General features: G+C 43.0%; 1 protein-coding gene across 3 annotated transcripts in view; it reads right to left on the bottom strand.

Annotated features, from left to right (window-relative positions):
* Positions 1–796: 796 nt before the first annotated feature.
* The window catches only part of LOC117221507 (discoidin domain-containing receptor 2), a 251,007-nt gene continuing 235,712 nt past the window's right edge, over positions 797–16,091 (bottom strand). For all 3 annotated transcript variants that reach the window (XM_076523249.1, XM_033472532.2, XM_033472533.2), the window contains one exon: positions 797–15,815. In XM_076523249.1, coding sequence (XP_076379364.1) covers positions 15,648–15,815 — 168 coding nt within the window. In that variant the 3' untranslated portion in view covers positions 797–15,647. The remainder of the gene's footprint in view (positions 15,816–16,091) is intronic.

The raw sequence follows: 16,091 nt of genomic DNA, 5'->3' as shown, positions 1-16,091 counted from the left end.
AAACTGCATCGTTTTTATAATTATAAATTAAAAATTTCGATTTTGTTTAAATTTTCAATTGCCGTTAATTTGTATACGAAGAATATGCAAATAAAATGTGCTATTTTACGAAAATATATTCAGTGATCAGAAACGAGCGAATAAGACCGGCGTTCGGGGTTTAAGTGGCCGATATGTTGCCGGCGCTCAGGCTTTAACCCCTTGCCGTACTTTGACGAGTCCGACTCGTCGCGCAAATTTCTAGTAATAACTTATTGAGTACAGATGTTATTCTGTCCTTGAAAATTCGAATAAAATTCTAATGTCTTGTCATCAATATTTAAGCATTCAAGCGAATTTAGGCACACTATAAGCGTAAATTTTCGTTCCCTTCTAGGAAATTATTGCGATCGAAAAATTTCTAATCGCAGTAACTGCGAAGAAAATGGTATGTCAAGGGGTTAAATGTCTCTTAGGTCGCCGGCTGTCAATGCGTTAAGTTGCACACTCGCAAGTATTTTGGTGAATTTTTGTAAACTTCGCAGTCTGAGCGAACAAGGTAATATCTCGGAGTAAAGCGTTTCGAAACATGACGAGAATTTCAATACCACAGAAAGCAATTTACTAAAAGAACTTACAATAGTATTTCCGCGTCTATACTTTTGCAACAAGCAGATTGACTTCAGAACTTATGTGTGGGCATAGTTTTCTTCGTTAATCCAGCAGAAGTCCTCCGACGCCGGCTCTGTGGATGACAAGAGACAGGGGAAAGAACGACTGAAACGTATCGAGGAAAGAGAAAATCACAACAACTCTATTTCGCTTTGCTAAAAGTTTTATTTCGTCCACCCAGGACAGATAGTCTGGTCTGTGTTCGTGTATGTAATGGAAGAGTGTTCTGTACGCGTTATTTCTCTTGCGTGTAAGTCGTGTGTGTGCACGTTACACCTTCGTTTACTCGTAGTTTCCCCTACGCTCGCAATTAGTACAATATAATATGTATAGTTTTTATTTTCGTCTATCTCGTTAGCATACAAAAGGATACAGGCACACAAATATCAAATATGCATCCGGTACTCGTTATGCTATTGATCAATTATAATTACACTCACAGCGGCGTCTTTTACACTCCTCGTCGAACACACTCGCACACGCTCCCCGGCTCATTCCCTCTCGCTCTCTCTCTCGCTCGCTCGCTCTCGCAGTTTGTATAATTACCCCCATTCTCTCGTACAATTCTTTCGTTACGCTATATGATACAGTTATATACAAAATGGTCGCTGTCCCGTGCCTCGACGGGCGTATTTATAATACGCGTTACACATACATGTATAAATTACAATCGCTATATACACTGAGAGATAATGCGGCGCGTTAATAGTAATCGGGGATGGGTGGCGAGAACGTTTCTAAACTTGTCAACCCTATTAAACCTATGATATAAACCCGTTGTCGTTGTTTCCAACCCCGTACCTGCTCACCGCCTTCTCCTAGACTGTACATATTCGCGTGCACCTAGCGACCCCACGTGAACCGAACAACCCGACTGGCTCGTTCATATTTATACGATCAATGCCGGTGCAACGCGCGGGTCAACTTAACAACCTCTCGCTCGGTTACTGAATTCTTTATTCGGCTACCCGCCCGACCGACCAATCCCAACGGAACATCGATCCGATTTACTTTACACCGAATGTGTGCCCCGACACCGCGACTGTCAACGCGTTGGCGGCTCAAGCGCGTTCACAGTCAGACGGAGGAATGTCTGATGCTGTTGCAGAAAACCGAGCCTCGTCCGCCCCATTCCGTAGTAAAAGCAATTACACGCGCATTAAACACGTCCGTAAATTTCATTCCTTAATCATTTTCGTTTCGAACAACAACATTAAAGCGAAATCGAGGAGGTTGCATTCAGCTTGTTGAGTACAGAGAGATCGAATTTAGTATTACGTTTGAATGGAATCTTTATCCAGGTTCGTGAAGTTTGTTTAAATTAATTTCATTTAATTTTCGTTTCGAACAACAACATTAAAGTGAAATCGAGGAGGTTGCATTCAGCTTGTAGAGTACAGAGAGATCGAATTTAGTATTACGTTTGAATGGAATCTTTATCCAGGTTCGTGAAGTTTGTTTAAATTAATTTAATTTAATTTTCGTTTCGAACAACAACATTAAAGTGAAAACGAGAAGGTTGCATTCAGCTTGTAGAGTACAGAGAGATCGAATTTAGTATTACGTTTGAATGGAATCTTTATCCAGGTTCGTGAAGTTTGTTTAAATTAATTTAATTTAATTTTCGTTTCGAACAACAACATTAAAGTGAAATCGAGAAGGTTGCATTCAGATTGTAGAGTACAGAGAGATCGAATTTGATGTTACGTTTGAACGGAATCTTTATCCAGGTTCGTGAAGTTTGTTTAGCGAGTCGAAATATACAGGGTGTTCCAGGTTTTAATTTACAAACTTTGTCAGTATATTCTATGGCACGAAGTAAGAAAAAAATGTTATGTAAACATAGGTCATATAGAGCTTTGTTAAGAAGTTATAACAAAAATTCAGAATAGGATTAATAATGCATTCAATGAAATGAAAGAGAATAGAAACAAAATTCGCATGGTCATAAATTCGATCTTCGATCGATGTCAATCACGTATTTGTCAAGCCAATGCTCGCAGTAACAGCAGGTTGATTACTATTCCTATTCTGAATTTTTGTTATAACTTCTTAATAAAGCTCTAAATGACATATAGATGACATATTTTATTTTTATTTTATTTTTTTATTTTATTATAGATAGACATATTTTTACATAACATTTTTTTCTTATTTTGTGCCACAGAATACACTGACAAAGTTTGAACATTAAAACCTGGGACACCCTGTATGTTTAACCCTAGAACGATCCGCGGGGTTGCCGACTATACCACAACATTTTTAATTTGATCGCGAACATGTGAATAAATATTAAAACATCGAAGTGTTCTATACACTTCTAACTCATGTTGTACTTTATGAAGGGACAACAAAATTTTCTTTACTTTGTATTCAGTTTTTGGTTCTTGAAATTTTGAAAATAATAAATACTATTTTTATTATTAAGATTTTTTATCTCGAGTCGCCCGCAACCGCATAATGTTATTTAAGCAGAAGAACAGAAAGGAGTCATTCTAGGTTTAACTCGAGTGGTGACTCAGAGGCATCACTAAAATTCGTTACATCACGTTTTAAGATAATTTTTATATTAACAAAGTTTAGATTTAAAAAACTGTTAAGAGTGTAATTGTTGCATGAGTCCCAATAGTCAATTTCATATGCATAAAATGCGTTTTATCATATAAAATAGAAATACTACAAGTTAGAAAGATGATTTTACATTTACAGTTAAAATCGCTTCGAGTGCAAAGGGTTAACTTGCGTCAATCGTATGTTTCACGGAGTCTTCGTGCAATCGTGGCTGTTTAACGACGTATCGAACAAACTTGGTTTCGTTACTGGTACAATTTCACAGAAGAAATACCGATGCGGATTAGCATGATACACACGAATCGGATCTAGAGAATGATATTCCTGAATGAGATACGACGAAAACGACGTTTCGAAAAGCACGGATAAAAACGGTTTGCATTGCAGAGACCATAAAATTATGCTGAATTTGGTCGATTCTAATGTAGCTTCGATTTATGGACGTAAAAACGTACAACTTCCTCGGCCGAAGTTCTGTACTATTCAAGCGTATCTCGAAGTATCTTCGAAATTCCTGTGAAATGGTCCTCGGAAGAATATGACGTCCGAGCCTACGGGAAAGATTTCGAACGATCCGGAGGATTGATAAATTCATTTCATTACTGGTGCAATTTCACAGAGAAGAAGTACCGATGCGGATTAGCATGATACACACGAATCGGATCTAGAGAATAATATTCCTGAATGAAATACGACGAAAACGACGTTTCGAAAAGCACGGATAAAAACGGTTTGCATTGCAGAGACCATAAAATTATGCTGAATTTGGTCGATTCTAATGTAGCTTCGATTTACGGACGTAAAAATGTACAACTTCCTCGGTCGAAGTTCTGTACTATTCAAGCGTATCTCGAAGTATCTTCGAAATTCCTGTGAAATGGTCCTCGGAAGAATATGACGTCCGAGCCTACGGGAAAGATTTCGAACGATCCGGAGGATCGATAAATTCCAGCCGGTTCGGAAGTTCGAACGTGCTGGTAATCAAGCGAAAGAGCTAGACCCGAAGTTTTCTCAGCGATCTCGCGCACCGATACGCAGAAAGGCCGTGTGCACGGCGCACACTTGTGCATAATGCAGCCCGGAGGGCCGGTCGATCAAACGGCACTTCGTCCCTTACCCTTTTTTCTATTTTCTCCTCTTTTCTCCCGTCCTCCCCTCGCGGGTCCCTCGCGTGTACGCGCACGCACTTGTACGTCGTCGTCGTCGTCGTCGTCGAATAAAAGATGGGCCAGTCGCCCCACCGCTGACGGGGCGAGCTTCTTCCCGCATTTCTCATGTCGGATTGAAAAAGGGTTGTAACGGCTGATTTATACCCGGGAGTTCCTCCGGCTGGCTCGGTCTAGCCCCGTGTTTTCTGTATCGTGCGTACCGATGCAGAACCGATCGCGTCGTATCTCGCCGATATCGGCGGACCGTGTTCCCGTATCTGCTCGTATCCGCGTCGGCCGACGTCGACGGCACGAAGAAAAAATTACGGGGCTCATAAAGGGCGCGCCAGGAAACAGAAGTCGCCGGGAATGGTAATCGTTTCATCGTATATGCGGGTCCGCCGCGCAGGGGACAGCGGCGCGGCGAGCTCGAGGAATCTTGCTCGGTCGATTTTAACTCGCGGAAAAACGGCACGAAGTTTCGTTGCTCTGCGAACATCTTCGATGATATAATATTTGCAGTTTTTCGATCTACCGTCCGACGTTCATCGAATTAGGCCAAAAATTCAGTTCTCTGTCTATAACGTAAATTTTTGTTACGAACCAAGATGGCTGTATGCACAGCATTTGGTTTACAAACATCTTACGAACATCTTCGATGATATTTGTAGTTTTTTGATCGACCGTACGACGTTCGTCGAATTAGGCCAAAAATTCAGTTCTCTGTCTATAACGTAAATTTTTGTTGCGAACTAAGATGACTGTATGCACAGCGTTTGGTTTATATTTTACCGTGACTCCTCGATTTGACGCTGCAAAAGTGTTGGGTTACTTTGATATTTTTGGGCAGGCAATTCGCCCAACATAGATTCGGTAGGCAATGTTTGGAATTTATTTGAAATACTTGTGTATGTTCATTCTCAAATACTACAGCAGCTGATTTGAAAATAAAGATTGTAGATATTTTTGGCAACACAGCGAAGATGTAAAATATATTATACATCGAACGAAAATAGAAAGAAAATATATGATAATATATACATAGCATGGAAGAAAGAATTACAAGTTATAATAAAAGCAAAGGGAAGCCGCACACGTTATTAACATGAATTTCGTATGCATTTTACGTATAACATTAGTACATAATCAAGATTTTATTAAAGTCCGCTTATGCCTTGTAATTTTACTAAAAGTGTTGAATGAGTTGAAAATTTTTGATGGCCCTAATTCGATGACACAGAATTGTAATATCAGACTGCGGATCTTTATGCAAAACAAACATTACCTTTATCGATCGTATGAAACAAGAGTTAGATAACATTGCGTTTCTTTTTTTAATAGCACTCGTAAAGTGGAAATAACGCAGCAGTATCCTTTAATTCCCATTATGCCTTCGTTGCTCGGTGTTTCGTTTATTCGCATTTTCTATAAGTGCATAAAATCCGCAGTCTGTTGCAAGATAAAATTTTTCCCTATCGATTGTACAAAACAAGGGATAGATAAAATTGTGTTTCTTTTTTCAATAGTATCAGCGAACTGACAGTAATGCAACGATATAATTCAATTTCTCTCGCGTTTTTTGTCCCCTTGCGTATTGATCTTTACTCCATTTATTTATTTCTGCTATATAACTGCAGAAAATCCAAAGTCTGTTGCAAGATAAAAATTTTCCCTATCGATTGTACAAAACAAGGGATAGATAAAATTGTGTTCCTTTTTCTAATAGAACCAGCGAACTGACAGTAATGCAACGATATAATTCAATTTCTCTCGCGTTTTCGGCCCCCTTGCGTACTGATCTTTACTCCATTTATTTATTTCTGCTATATAACTGCACAAAATCTGCAGTCTGTTGCAACATAAAAATTTTCTCTATCGATTGTACAAGACGAGAGGAGGATAGATAAAATTGTGTTTCTTTTTTTAATAGTACCAGCGAACTGATAGTAATGTAACAATATAATTCAATTTCTCTCGCGTTTTCTGTCCCCTTGCGTACCGATCTTTAGTCCATTTATTTATTTCTGCTATATAATTGCACAAAATCCAAAGTCTGTTGCAACATAAAAATTTTCCCTATCGATTGTACAAAACAAGGGATAGATAAAATTGTATTTCTTTTTTTAATAGTATCAGCAAACTGACAGTAATGTAACAATATAATTCAGTTTCCCTTGCGTACCGATCTTTACTCCATTTATTCATTTCTGCTATATAACTGCACAAAATCCGCAGTCCAACGATTACATCGCGGATCTCTGTGCAAGACACAAATTCTCTGCATCGATTGCCCGAATCAAGTTCCGCGTAAGAAACGCAAAATCTGCGTTGAAACAGTTACGCCGAAATCGTCGCGCCGCCAAGGCGGTTCGGAATCGACTGCAAAGATCGGCGTTCGACAAACAAGATTGCCGTTCCTATTTTTCAATTCACCCGGCCGAAAGTTCCGGCTCGCGGAGAGTGTCCTGGGAACAGCGAAAGAGGAATTCCCAAGAAAAGTTTCTAACTACAGATGTTCCACGCTATAACGCCGTTTTCTGATTTATCGCGTGGACGTGAAATCGCTCGGCTGAGTTCGGACAGCTGATGAAAAGTTACTATCGTTTGATGCACACGAAGACTCTCTTAACACGGGAACGATGTAATTTAAGAATAAAAGGATAAAGTTCGCCGGAGAACTTTCTGGATATTTCCGGGAGGGGGCCGATACTTCCGCGGAATGATTTTTCATTTATCGATCGGGCGATCGGTTTAATCAGTCGGTTACCGGCAATTTGGCACAGCCGGTTGTTCCGTAAGCAGAAAAACCGAGGGAGCATTTCTTTGCCGGGGACAGAGAGGCGAGATTACAGGGAGGGGGCCGGGCGAGGCAAGGTAAGTTTAACGGGGCTCGCGGAATAAGCTGCGGGGCAGCGTTGCGGCAACGATTTAGAACGGCCGTGCGATATCGCCGCGATCTCGGCGCACACTCGGCGTTGTCATTGACATGTCGGCAGCATGCAGCCTCGGTGCACAAAGGAACCATAAAGTATCGCTAAGAAGTACGCTGTGAGCAGGCACGAGAGTACCTTCCTCCGTCATCTTTATCTACCTCTCCGTGTCGGAGTGCAGAGCACCGCTTTAACGATCTTCTCCTCTCCCCTACCATTCTCTCTTTCACCCCGGTCCCTCTCTCTCTCCTTCTTTTCTTCGATCGCTTCTTTTCCCTTCGTTACGGTCTAACCCCCCCGGTTGCGATTCTCCCGTGCCCCGGGCCCCGGTTATTGATTTAATTCTTCCTTAACGTATAGTCCGCGCGTGAACGTCACTCCCTACCATCTCTCCGCGCTTAAGATAAATTGACGATTATTGCCAGGGGGAGGGGGAACTTCCTAGGTACTGGAAGTGCAGGAAGTTCAAGGTACTTAATGCTCGGTGCTGGGGTTATTGCAGAAGTTCGGTGAAAAATTGCGGCGCGCGATAAGGATCTCCCATGCTCTCTCTCTCTCTTTCTCTCGCTCTCTCTCTTTCTCTCTTTCCGTTCACGACCGCGTAAAGCCTGTCATCGGAAGCGCGAAACCTGAACGGCTCCGGCTATAGCCGGATCGAAGTCAATTGGCCGCTCGAGACCGTTCCGAGGAGGCAGTGAATCACGGCCAGACACGATTCCTACTTTTACACCTTGTCAACTCCCCCCATTGTTCCGCGGAATGACAGCCCGCCCGTAGATTTACGCCAGTGCCGTCGCACGGAAACTCTGTGGCCCGCAGACTAGCTATACTTGTTTCCATGCCGTTCATAAAACTGTGCCAAAGCGAACGGTAATTATTTCCGAAGACTATCCTGACCAGGTCGAGATAACAAGTGAAGGGACAATGCTCTCTTCGAACGGATTCCCTTGAAAATTTCAGCAACAGTCTGTCTCTGTGTGTGTGTGTGGACACCAACGTTAATATTTCTATCGAAACAGATCATTCTGTTGTTTATTTACGGATGCGGTCAATGTGTGGAAAAGTGGCAGGATATCGTCGTTGGCTTGTGTGAAAATCATCGACACTTATACTTACTGAAATTATTAGGTTTGGTGCGCGTGAAATGTCCGATTTTTATTACGTGTAAGTAACTCTCTGCTTGTTATATTGTTGTCTCTGATATAACAGCTTTTCTCATTGCGTATTGCTAGGATGATATTGCTCGGAAAAGAATCTGTTCGATGCTTTGTATTTTTGTCATTTATTTTGAGGTTTGTACAAATACGAATATTTCAATTTAAATGAACACGTTTCAAAAAAGAGTTTTCACTATTCGCTTAAAAATCCGGCATTCCACGTGCATCGACATAATGTTAAACCGAGAAATTTTCTATTTGGTTCCCGTGCTTTGCATTCTGCGCAAAGTTTCACGATCTACTTAAAAATTCACAACTGAACTTTGAACATCAAATGTGCTAGCTAATTCAATTCGCTATCTCGTAATTGATCGTTGAAATACAAATCATTGGCAGCAAACAATATTGGCAGTTCATTGACTAAAACAGTGTATCGCTAATTGAGCCGTTCATTTTGAAAGTGGTATAAGTCACTTTGTTTTCAAGTCGATATATTTAAGGATTCGCGTTTCAACACGTTTAATAATATGGATGCCAACTTTCGAGAAGATTTACTTGTATTTGTTATCTCGGGATACTGATATTTCTCTCGGTATAAATAATATCGTATAAACATGAAAAAATCGCCACTTTTCATTACGGTAAAGTGACTTATGCCACTTTCAAAATAAACGTCTCAATCGTACTAAAGCATAAGAATATTCTTATACTTCAAAGTTTTGGCAGTATTTACACATAGTTTTTCTCTTAGAAAGGACGAACTCGTAAGCTACAGGACACCATTGTCTTCGACTCCGACTTGAAAACGTTTGAGCCCGGTGACAGCACTGACATTGCCGGCAACGTGGCCGATGTTACACGTGGATCGTGCGGGATCAGTGAGCTCGAGCGTCCAATGCATCGACCACCGAGATTCGAGTACGCTAGAATCGATATCCTCGGATACACCGATGAACCTCGAAGCAGCCATTCTCTTATCGGTTCGCCGCCGAATCCTTAACGTAAAGATAGTCGCTTGCGTTGTGATATATGTTCTCTCTCCTCGCGTTCGTGAAAATAGTCTCGAGAAACGAAACGAGAATAGGAAAGGAAACGACGATTATTATTGCGACGATTATTTGCCCCCCAACTTAAGGCGCTTGAAAGGAGTGTACAAGTGTGTGTGTGTGTGTGTGTGTGTGTGTGTGTGTGTGTGTGTGTGTGTGTGTCTGTTCGTGTGCGTGTGCACGCGCGTACGCGCGTAGGTGTCGCGTGTATGAGATAGAGTGTCGGTGTGTACGTGTATCACGAGGTCCCTAACGGTTATATTTACACTCGAAGCACTCTCGAAGCAGTCACTCTTACGGTTTACTTTAACATACTACGTGGCGACGATATCGACGATTAAACACTAAATATACATAGTTAAGTTCCGATCGTTGTAGATGCGACGCGTGCTTTCCTCGTTTGCCGCACCGGAAACGGGAACGGAGTGTCCGGCGCGTGAAAGAGCCCTTCGTCGAACGTCTTCGAGCTACGAACGGACCAACGCGAAAAATCATAATCGACAGAGACACGCTGCATATATATATATATACCTGAAGACAGACTTTTGAGCCGATCGAGTGCCACTCGGTGTCGTCGCGCATCCCTTCGCAGAACGTCAGCGTTCTCCTCGTTCGAGACTTCCCGAGGCGAGATCGAGACAAATTCTCGTCGCGACACCCGTGGCGCTCGAACGGTTCGATTAAATAGCTCGACTCGTATCGTGTGTTCGGTCGTTTGGTAAGAGAAATCAGGTGACGAACTAACTGCCGGTTCGAAGGAGATTCAACGAAAAGCCTTCTCATCGAAGCACGCGCGAACTCGTTTGACCTCTTCGACGCGTGTCCGCTTATAAACCACCGCCGAGCCGAATCGTTCCTCCCGCTCTCCGCATTATTACTATTAATTTGCTTAATATATCACAATGTGGTCGATTTTCCCTTCTATCCGCGATCCATCATACTCCCCCAATTATTCCTTCTGCTCGCTCGTTCTTTACGTACACATGTATTAATTATTGTTGTCTCATCCCTGTATTGTCGATTCCTTACGTCGGTTAATATCTCGATTTTCCTCGTTGCATGAAGGCGATGTCGGTAAGTGATAGAGAAATAAAGTCGGGCTTATTACAATATATCGTTATATCATACGCTTAAAATCCGCCGATAATACGTTATATTACCATCTCCGCTCTCTTCTCTTCTCTTGTATATATATCTATTTATATGTATATATATATTTTTTGTTCCTCCGCACTCCGCTCCTTCCGACCCTTTCGCCTCCTCCCTCCTCGTTCGCCGTATATGTATAATATGTATATCGCATATATACGCGTGTGTATATTTATACGTATATAAATTAAAGATTCGTTACGGGGCGCCATATGCTGCGATAATAAATAATACGTCGAGTATGTGCGCGCGTGTGCACAGTCGCGATACTCCGGACACTCAATTATTTATTCGACATCAGTCTTGTGTGAAGCTGCATCGAAGCTCGCTATTGACAACGCATTTCTCTCTCTAGATCCATTACGTCTGATAAATAAACCGGGAACGAGGTCGTAGAAAAATTCGTGAACAGCTTGCAGGGGTCGATTAAAGTGGAGAAATGGAGAGAATTTCTACGCGACGACTGCGAATTGGCAGTCATTGACGCGCTTTTTCTGGTTCTGTAGCAAATGTTTATATGTAACAGGATTGAAATGAGAGAAATTGTAATGTTCAGAAAATACAGAAACTTCGCATTTGCGAACTTCATTAATCGTCTGCGAATGTTTCATACAGGTGTAAAGAGAATAGAAATTAAAACCAGCAGATACGAGCCTCTAAATCAGGGGTGTCAAACTCGCGGCCCGAGATGACCATTTTTGATGTCAAGTATCAGGACGTAAACAATAATTTAACTTTATATATGTTTATTACAATGTACTGGTCAAAATAAAAATATTTGTTTCTATGAACATTGATTTTCTTTTGCAGCCCACCTAAAGGAAAGCATTGTTTATTTATTATTATGGCCCAAGTTAGCTTTTGAGTTTGACATCCCTGCTCTAAATTAATAAATATACGAATTCGCTATCTCTAAAAAAATTAAGTGTACTCAGCGATATGAAAAAGTAGTTGGAAATAGATCGTTCTTCCGAAGTGTAAAGAAGAAACAATAGAACAAGATGCTTTTCCACATCGCGTCTAAAAATGCACACAATAAATCGTTGCGTGACTTCACAGTTACACTGAGTCATAGACAGTTAAATAACAATTAGCTAATCGAGTTAAAGAATAATTACCCAAACGAGCTGAAACATTGCAAAACAGCGAAACCAGAAAGAGCGGTCAGATGTTTCAATCGAGAAACGAACTGCTCGCGTTTTCATTGTCCCCTCGTAATTCGCCTTGGAAAATCGATAGCGAGCTCGATCCGGTAGCACATACGCGCCGAGCAGACGAAACCATTAAATCCGCGGACGTCTTCTGGAAATCCGTTCGGTTCGCGCGGCTCCGTTATCGCGGCCGGCGTTTCGTCCGCGCGCGTAATCGCGATAGCTTGCCGCGGAACGCGCACGGTTACGCGCCGCGAGAGAATTGTGGCAGTGAGCGGAAAAACGTTCGGAGCACGCGAGCCCTGTGTGCGTGTACGATATCAACGAAAAATATGACTCTTTTTTTCGGCTGGGTGGGGTCCGCAGAAGCCTGTAACTCACCTGCCGCCCGGAATTTAAGAGAGAGTTGAAATAACGTTTTTTTTTCCCCGCGTGTCTCGGCGGGGAGAAGTCTGCGAAAGATGTACAGGGTGTTCGCTTTATCATCGTTTCGGTGTTCCGTTTGCAACGGGACCGGTTGACACGGAAAATAAAAACTTCGACGTACACTTTTTGTGCGACAACCTCGATCGATCTCTAACGATCCGAAAATTTGAAACACCAAGGAGATCGTATTTATCTTTGTCTTCGCGAGAGGATGTAGGAGGTTCCCAGAAGGATCCTACGCCATTCTGCTTGTATAATGTAAAAAAATTACAGCCTCGCCCCGAACAATAAGGTCTCCTTTCTGTTTCTCAGCTCGTTAAGAATCGACGAAGCATATTGTTAGAACAAAATTCAACGGAGCTCCGTTTTCTGCATTTTCTATTCGTCCCGTTGCGTTATAGCTTTGCATATCCTCGAGATTGTGAATCAGTGAAACCGTTAATAATTGCAGAGGAACACAAGGAAGGACGCTCTACAACTTCATTGTCGAAACATTTCATTGAAAGCATGTAGTAAAACTGTTTTGCAAACGAAATAAGCTGGCTGATTATTATGCTATGTACTACGACTTTACATGCTAACATTCCAAAACAAAACAAGAAGTTTCGAACATAATTGGCTAAACATGAACGTAATTTAACTTCTCTTGAAAGAAAATTTCTGTTGTCGATATTTGTATAGGAATTTCTTAGCGACAGAGAAGTAGTAATAAATGGACTGCGGATTTTTATGCGAAATAAGAATTGCCGACGTTAACTGCTGACTACACGAACTATCCGGACATTTATTTCCTTTCTCAACAATTTCAATGAGACGGAAAAAGTACAATAGTACTTTCAAATTCTTCAAATATTTTCGCCGTTTCGATCTACTTATTAGGTTGGGGAATAAGTTCGTAGCGTTTTTATATTTTCTTTTATTTTAGAACGATCTTTTGCTGTTGGACAAAGTGTATAATATTCATTCGATAGGGCTCTTTCTGCTCTACGAAACTGTGCTAATCGTCTTTTTGAGTAATTTAATTTTTTATTACTTTTGAGGCTTAGAAACGGAATATCCAGGAGGTGAAAAGCAACATTTTCGACACCTTCTCTTCTTCGCTTTTCATCGAGGCCGAAAAGCTGCCGAAGCAGCCCGGGACATTTGCAACGTATACGGAGAAGGTGTCATAGGCGAGTCTACAGCACGGAAATGGTTTGCGAAGTTCAAAAATGGCGATTTTGACGTCGACGACACGCTCCGCAGCGGAGGACCTCCTGAATTCGACGAAAAGCGTCTCGAAGCACTTTTGAAGGAGGACGATCACCAAACAAGTCGCGAATTGGCCGAAAAAATGAACTGCGATCATAAAACGATTCTCGATCATCTTCGTTCGATGGGATTTGCCGAAAGATTGGGAGCCTGAGTGCCTCGCGAGCTTAACGAAAACAACAAAGAAAATCGCCTTCAAATAAAAACGTTACGAACTTATTCCGCAACCCAATATTTTCGTCACGAATCCACTAAATCCGCAGTCTACGTAACTTCTAAAAAAATCATAATGCAAGAAGAAGTAGCGAAATCTCGAATTACCAAATTTCTCCAATTAATCGTTCTTCGCGACAACGCCACGCGCCTCTCAATTTCCCGAAACAGCGAAGAAACAGAATCGAGCGGAGAATACACGAAGAAGTTCGCGTATTTCGACGAGAGCTCGAAACGAGCAAACGGAGTCGCGTTTTCGACCGACAGCGTACACGCACGGCCCGATCAATCGCAGCTCCGATCCGCCTTACGTTATAGAAAACCGGTGGATTGTTTTCGCGCCGACGAGTGGCGGCTAACATTTTTTTTTGGTTCGTGGTCGTGCACACCCTGTACTCGGTAAAACTGGCAGAAAATAGAAATCGCAGATAAGACGGCGGTCGGTTGGAGCTCGTCGATGCTCGAGGATCGCGGGCCGACCCGAACGCATCGGAGCCGGAGTTTCCAGAAGAGTCGAGAAACAGCGCTATCGCGCGCCGTCGTTAAACTGATATGCCAATTGTAGTTACAACTCCGGTTTACGCGGTCCTTCTACCCGTCGCAACTAGGTTAAGTCCTTTAGAGCACGATACTCGAGGTACACCCGCTAGTACGGTATTAGATGCTATATGCACGGAAATTGCGCCGATGGCAGTGTTCGTCGGGAAAGATGTCGATGGGATCGACTGCGTCGAATACCGATCCTCCGCGCAATCTAATTGGATGCTTCGAAGTTTGAACGTAGAGAACGGCGCGTTTCGAACGGCGGACCGTATTTTTCCCCGTTTCTATTGTTATCGTTCGACTGCCGCGGTCGATTCGAGATACGCACTCGGCTGTCTTTACCTCCGGCTCCACTTGTTTAGTTTTACGCTAGGCCTTCAGCATCCATTGTCCGATAGCTGCTCTCTATCGTAAAAAACGGAAACGCGATTGTCGCTTGGTCGAAAAGCGACCGAGCAACCGATCGTTCGCGGCGCGTTCTCGGTGGTTAACCTTTTAGGCACGACGCGCCACTATGGTGGCTTCCGCGGATGTCATCTTTCAGAACGACACGCCACCACTATAGCGTCTTTCGCGGATGTCATCTCTCTGGACGACGCGCCACTATAGTGGCTTGCTCTAGTAGCTCACTCGCTCATCGTTTGAACCAAATAATCGTCTTCATATGCATTGTTTCACACTTCTTTTGTCCTCGCATCGATTTACAACAGTCTACATCGATTTACAACAGTGTCCCGAAAATGTCTCGGAATCCGGAAATGGCTGGTTCCTCGGATCATTTGAAGCAACTTCTTCCTTTACAAAAATGTTCTCCGAGGCATCGTTAACGAGTTATTAACGAAAAACAGTGACCAATAAGAACCGAGTACGGCTGCCGCGAGGCGGCCCAGCCAAGCAGCGCGCGAAGCCCAGTTCCGCTCATTGGCTCGATCGCCTCGCGCCAGCCGAGCTCGCCTCTCATTGGTCACGGTTTTTCGTTAATAACTCGTTAACGGTGCCTCGGAGAACATTTTTGTAAAGGAAAAAGTTGCTTCCAATGGCCTGAGGAACCCGCCACTTTTGGATTGCGAGACATTTTTGGGACACCCTGTATATACAGACAGAATATACAGTATCAGACTCTGTACAGTACATATCAGACTCTGCCGTTCAGAGAAATAGCTTCGCGCAGAATTCAGCCGTACCTAAAAGGTTAATATCGATTGGATTATTTACAGATCGCGTCTCGGCGATGCCGGGACCTCGTCGTCCAATCGAATCGATTCGAACCCGAGGATGACTCGCGGAGGGTTCGCGGATGCTGAAGGATCGAGATCTATCGCGCGCGACTTCTCTACGTTGGGCGTACGAAACTGTCTCGTACCTTTGATCCAGCGGCGTGCCGCGTGCGTTCCGCAGGGTGCAGGGCTTCTTACGCGTATCTGTGCAACGAGTGTTCGCGGCGCTTGCTTCCCCTGCGCTCGCGTTCACAAATTGGCTCCGGGCTCGGCGGATTCGAGTACGTCAGATTGCTGGAACCTCGAGTGGGCGGCGCGCTCATCGGCGGCGGGGGCGGAGGGAAAAAGCTCTGCAAGCACGCCTGCCGCAACAAAGAAAATTAAACGTGTTACTTTCCGGATGTGGGGCTGCGCGTTGTGTCGCGCTTGTTAACGCTGGAGCTAAGGCTTAGAGGCGAAAACCGACTTTTCAGATAAGCCAGCTGGAATTTTCGAACAAGTAGTGGAATTTTTGAAGATTGCAATTCCAAACTGGTTTGGAAAAATCGGCAAACGCTAACTCAACGTCGAATGAAACTACTCGATAAAAATCCACTGCAACGGCGTGTACAGTTGTAATGATATAAATGTAATGATCG

This window comes from Megalopta genalis, chromosome 1 (assembly GCF_051020955.1).
Source record: "Megalopta genalis isolate 19385.01 chromosome 1, iyMegGena1_principal, whole genome shotgun sequence".
Lineage (NCBI taxonomy): Eukaryota > Metazoa > Arthropoda > Insecta > Hymenoptera > Halictidae > Megalopta > Megalopta genalis.
The sequence above is the reverse complement of the archived record's forward strand: the minus strand, read 5'-3'. Positions and strand labels throughout refer to the sequence as shown.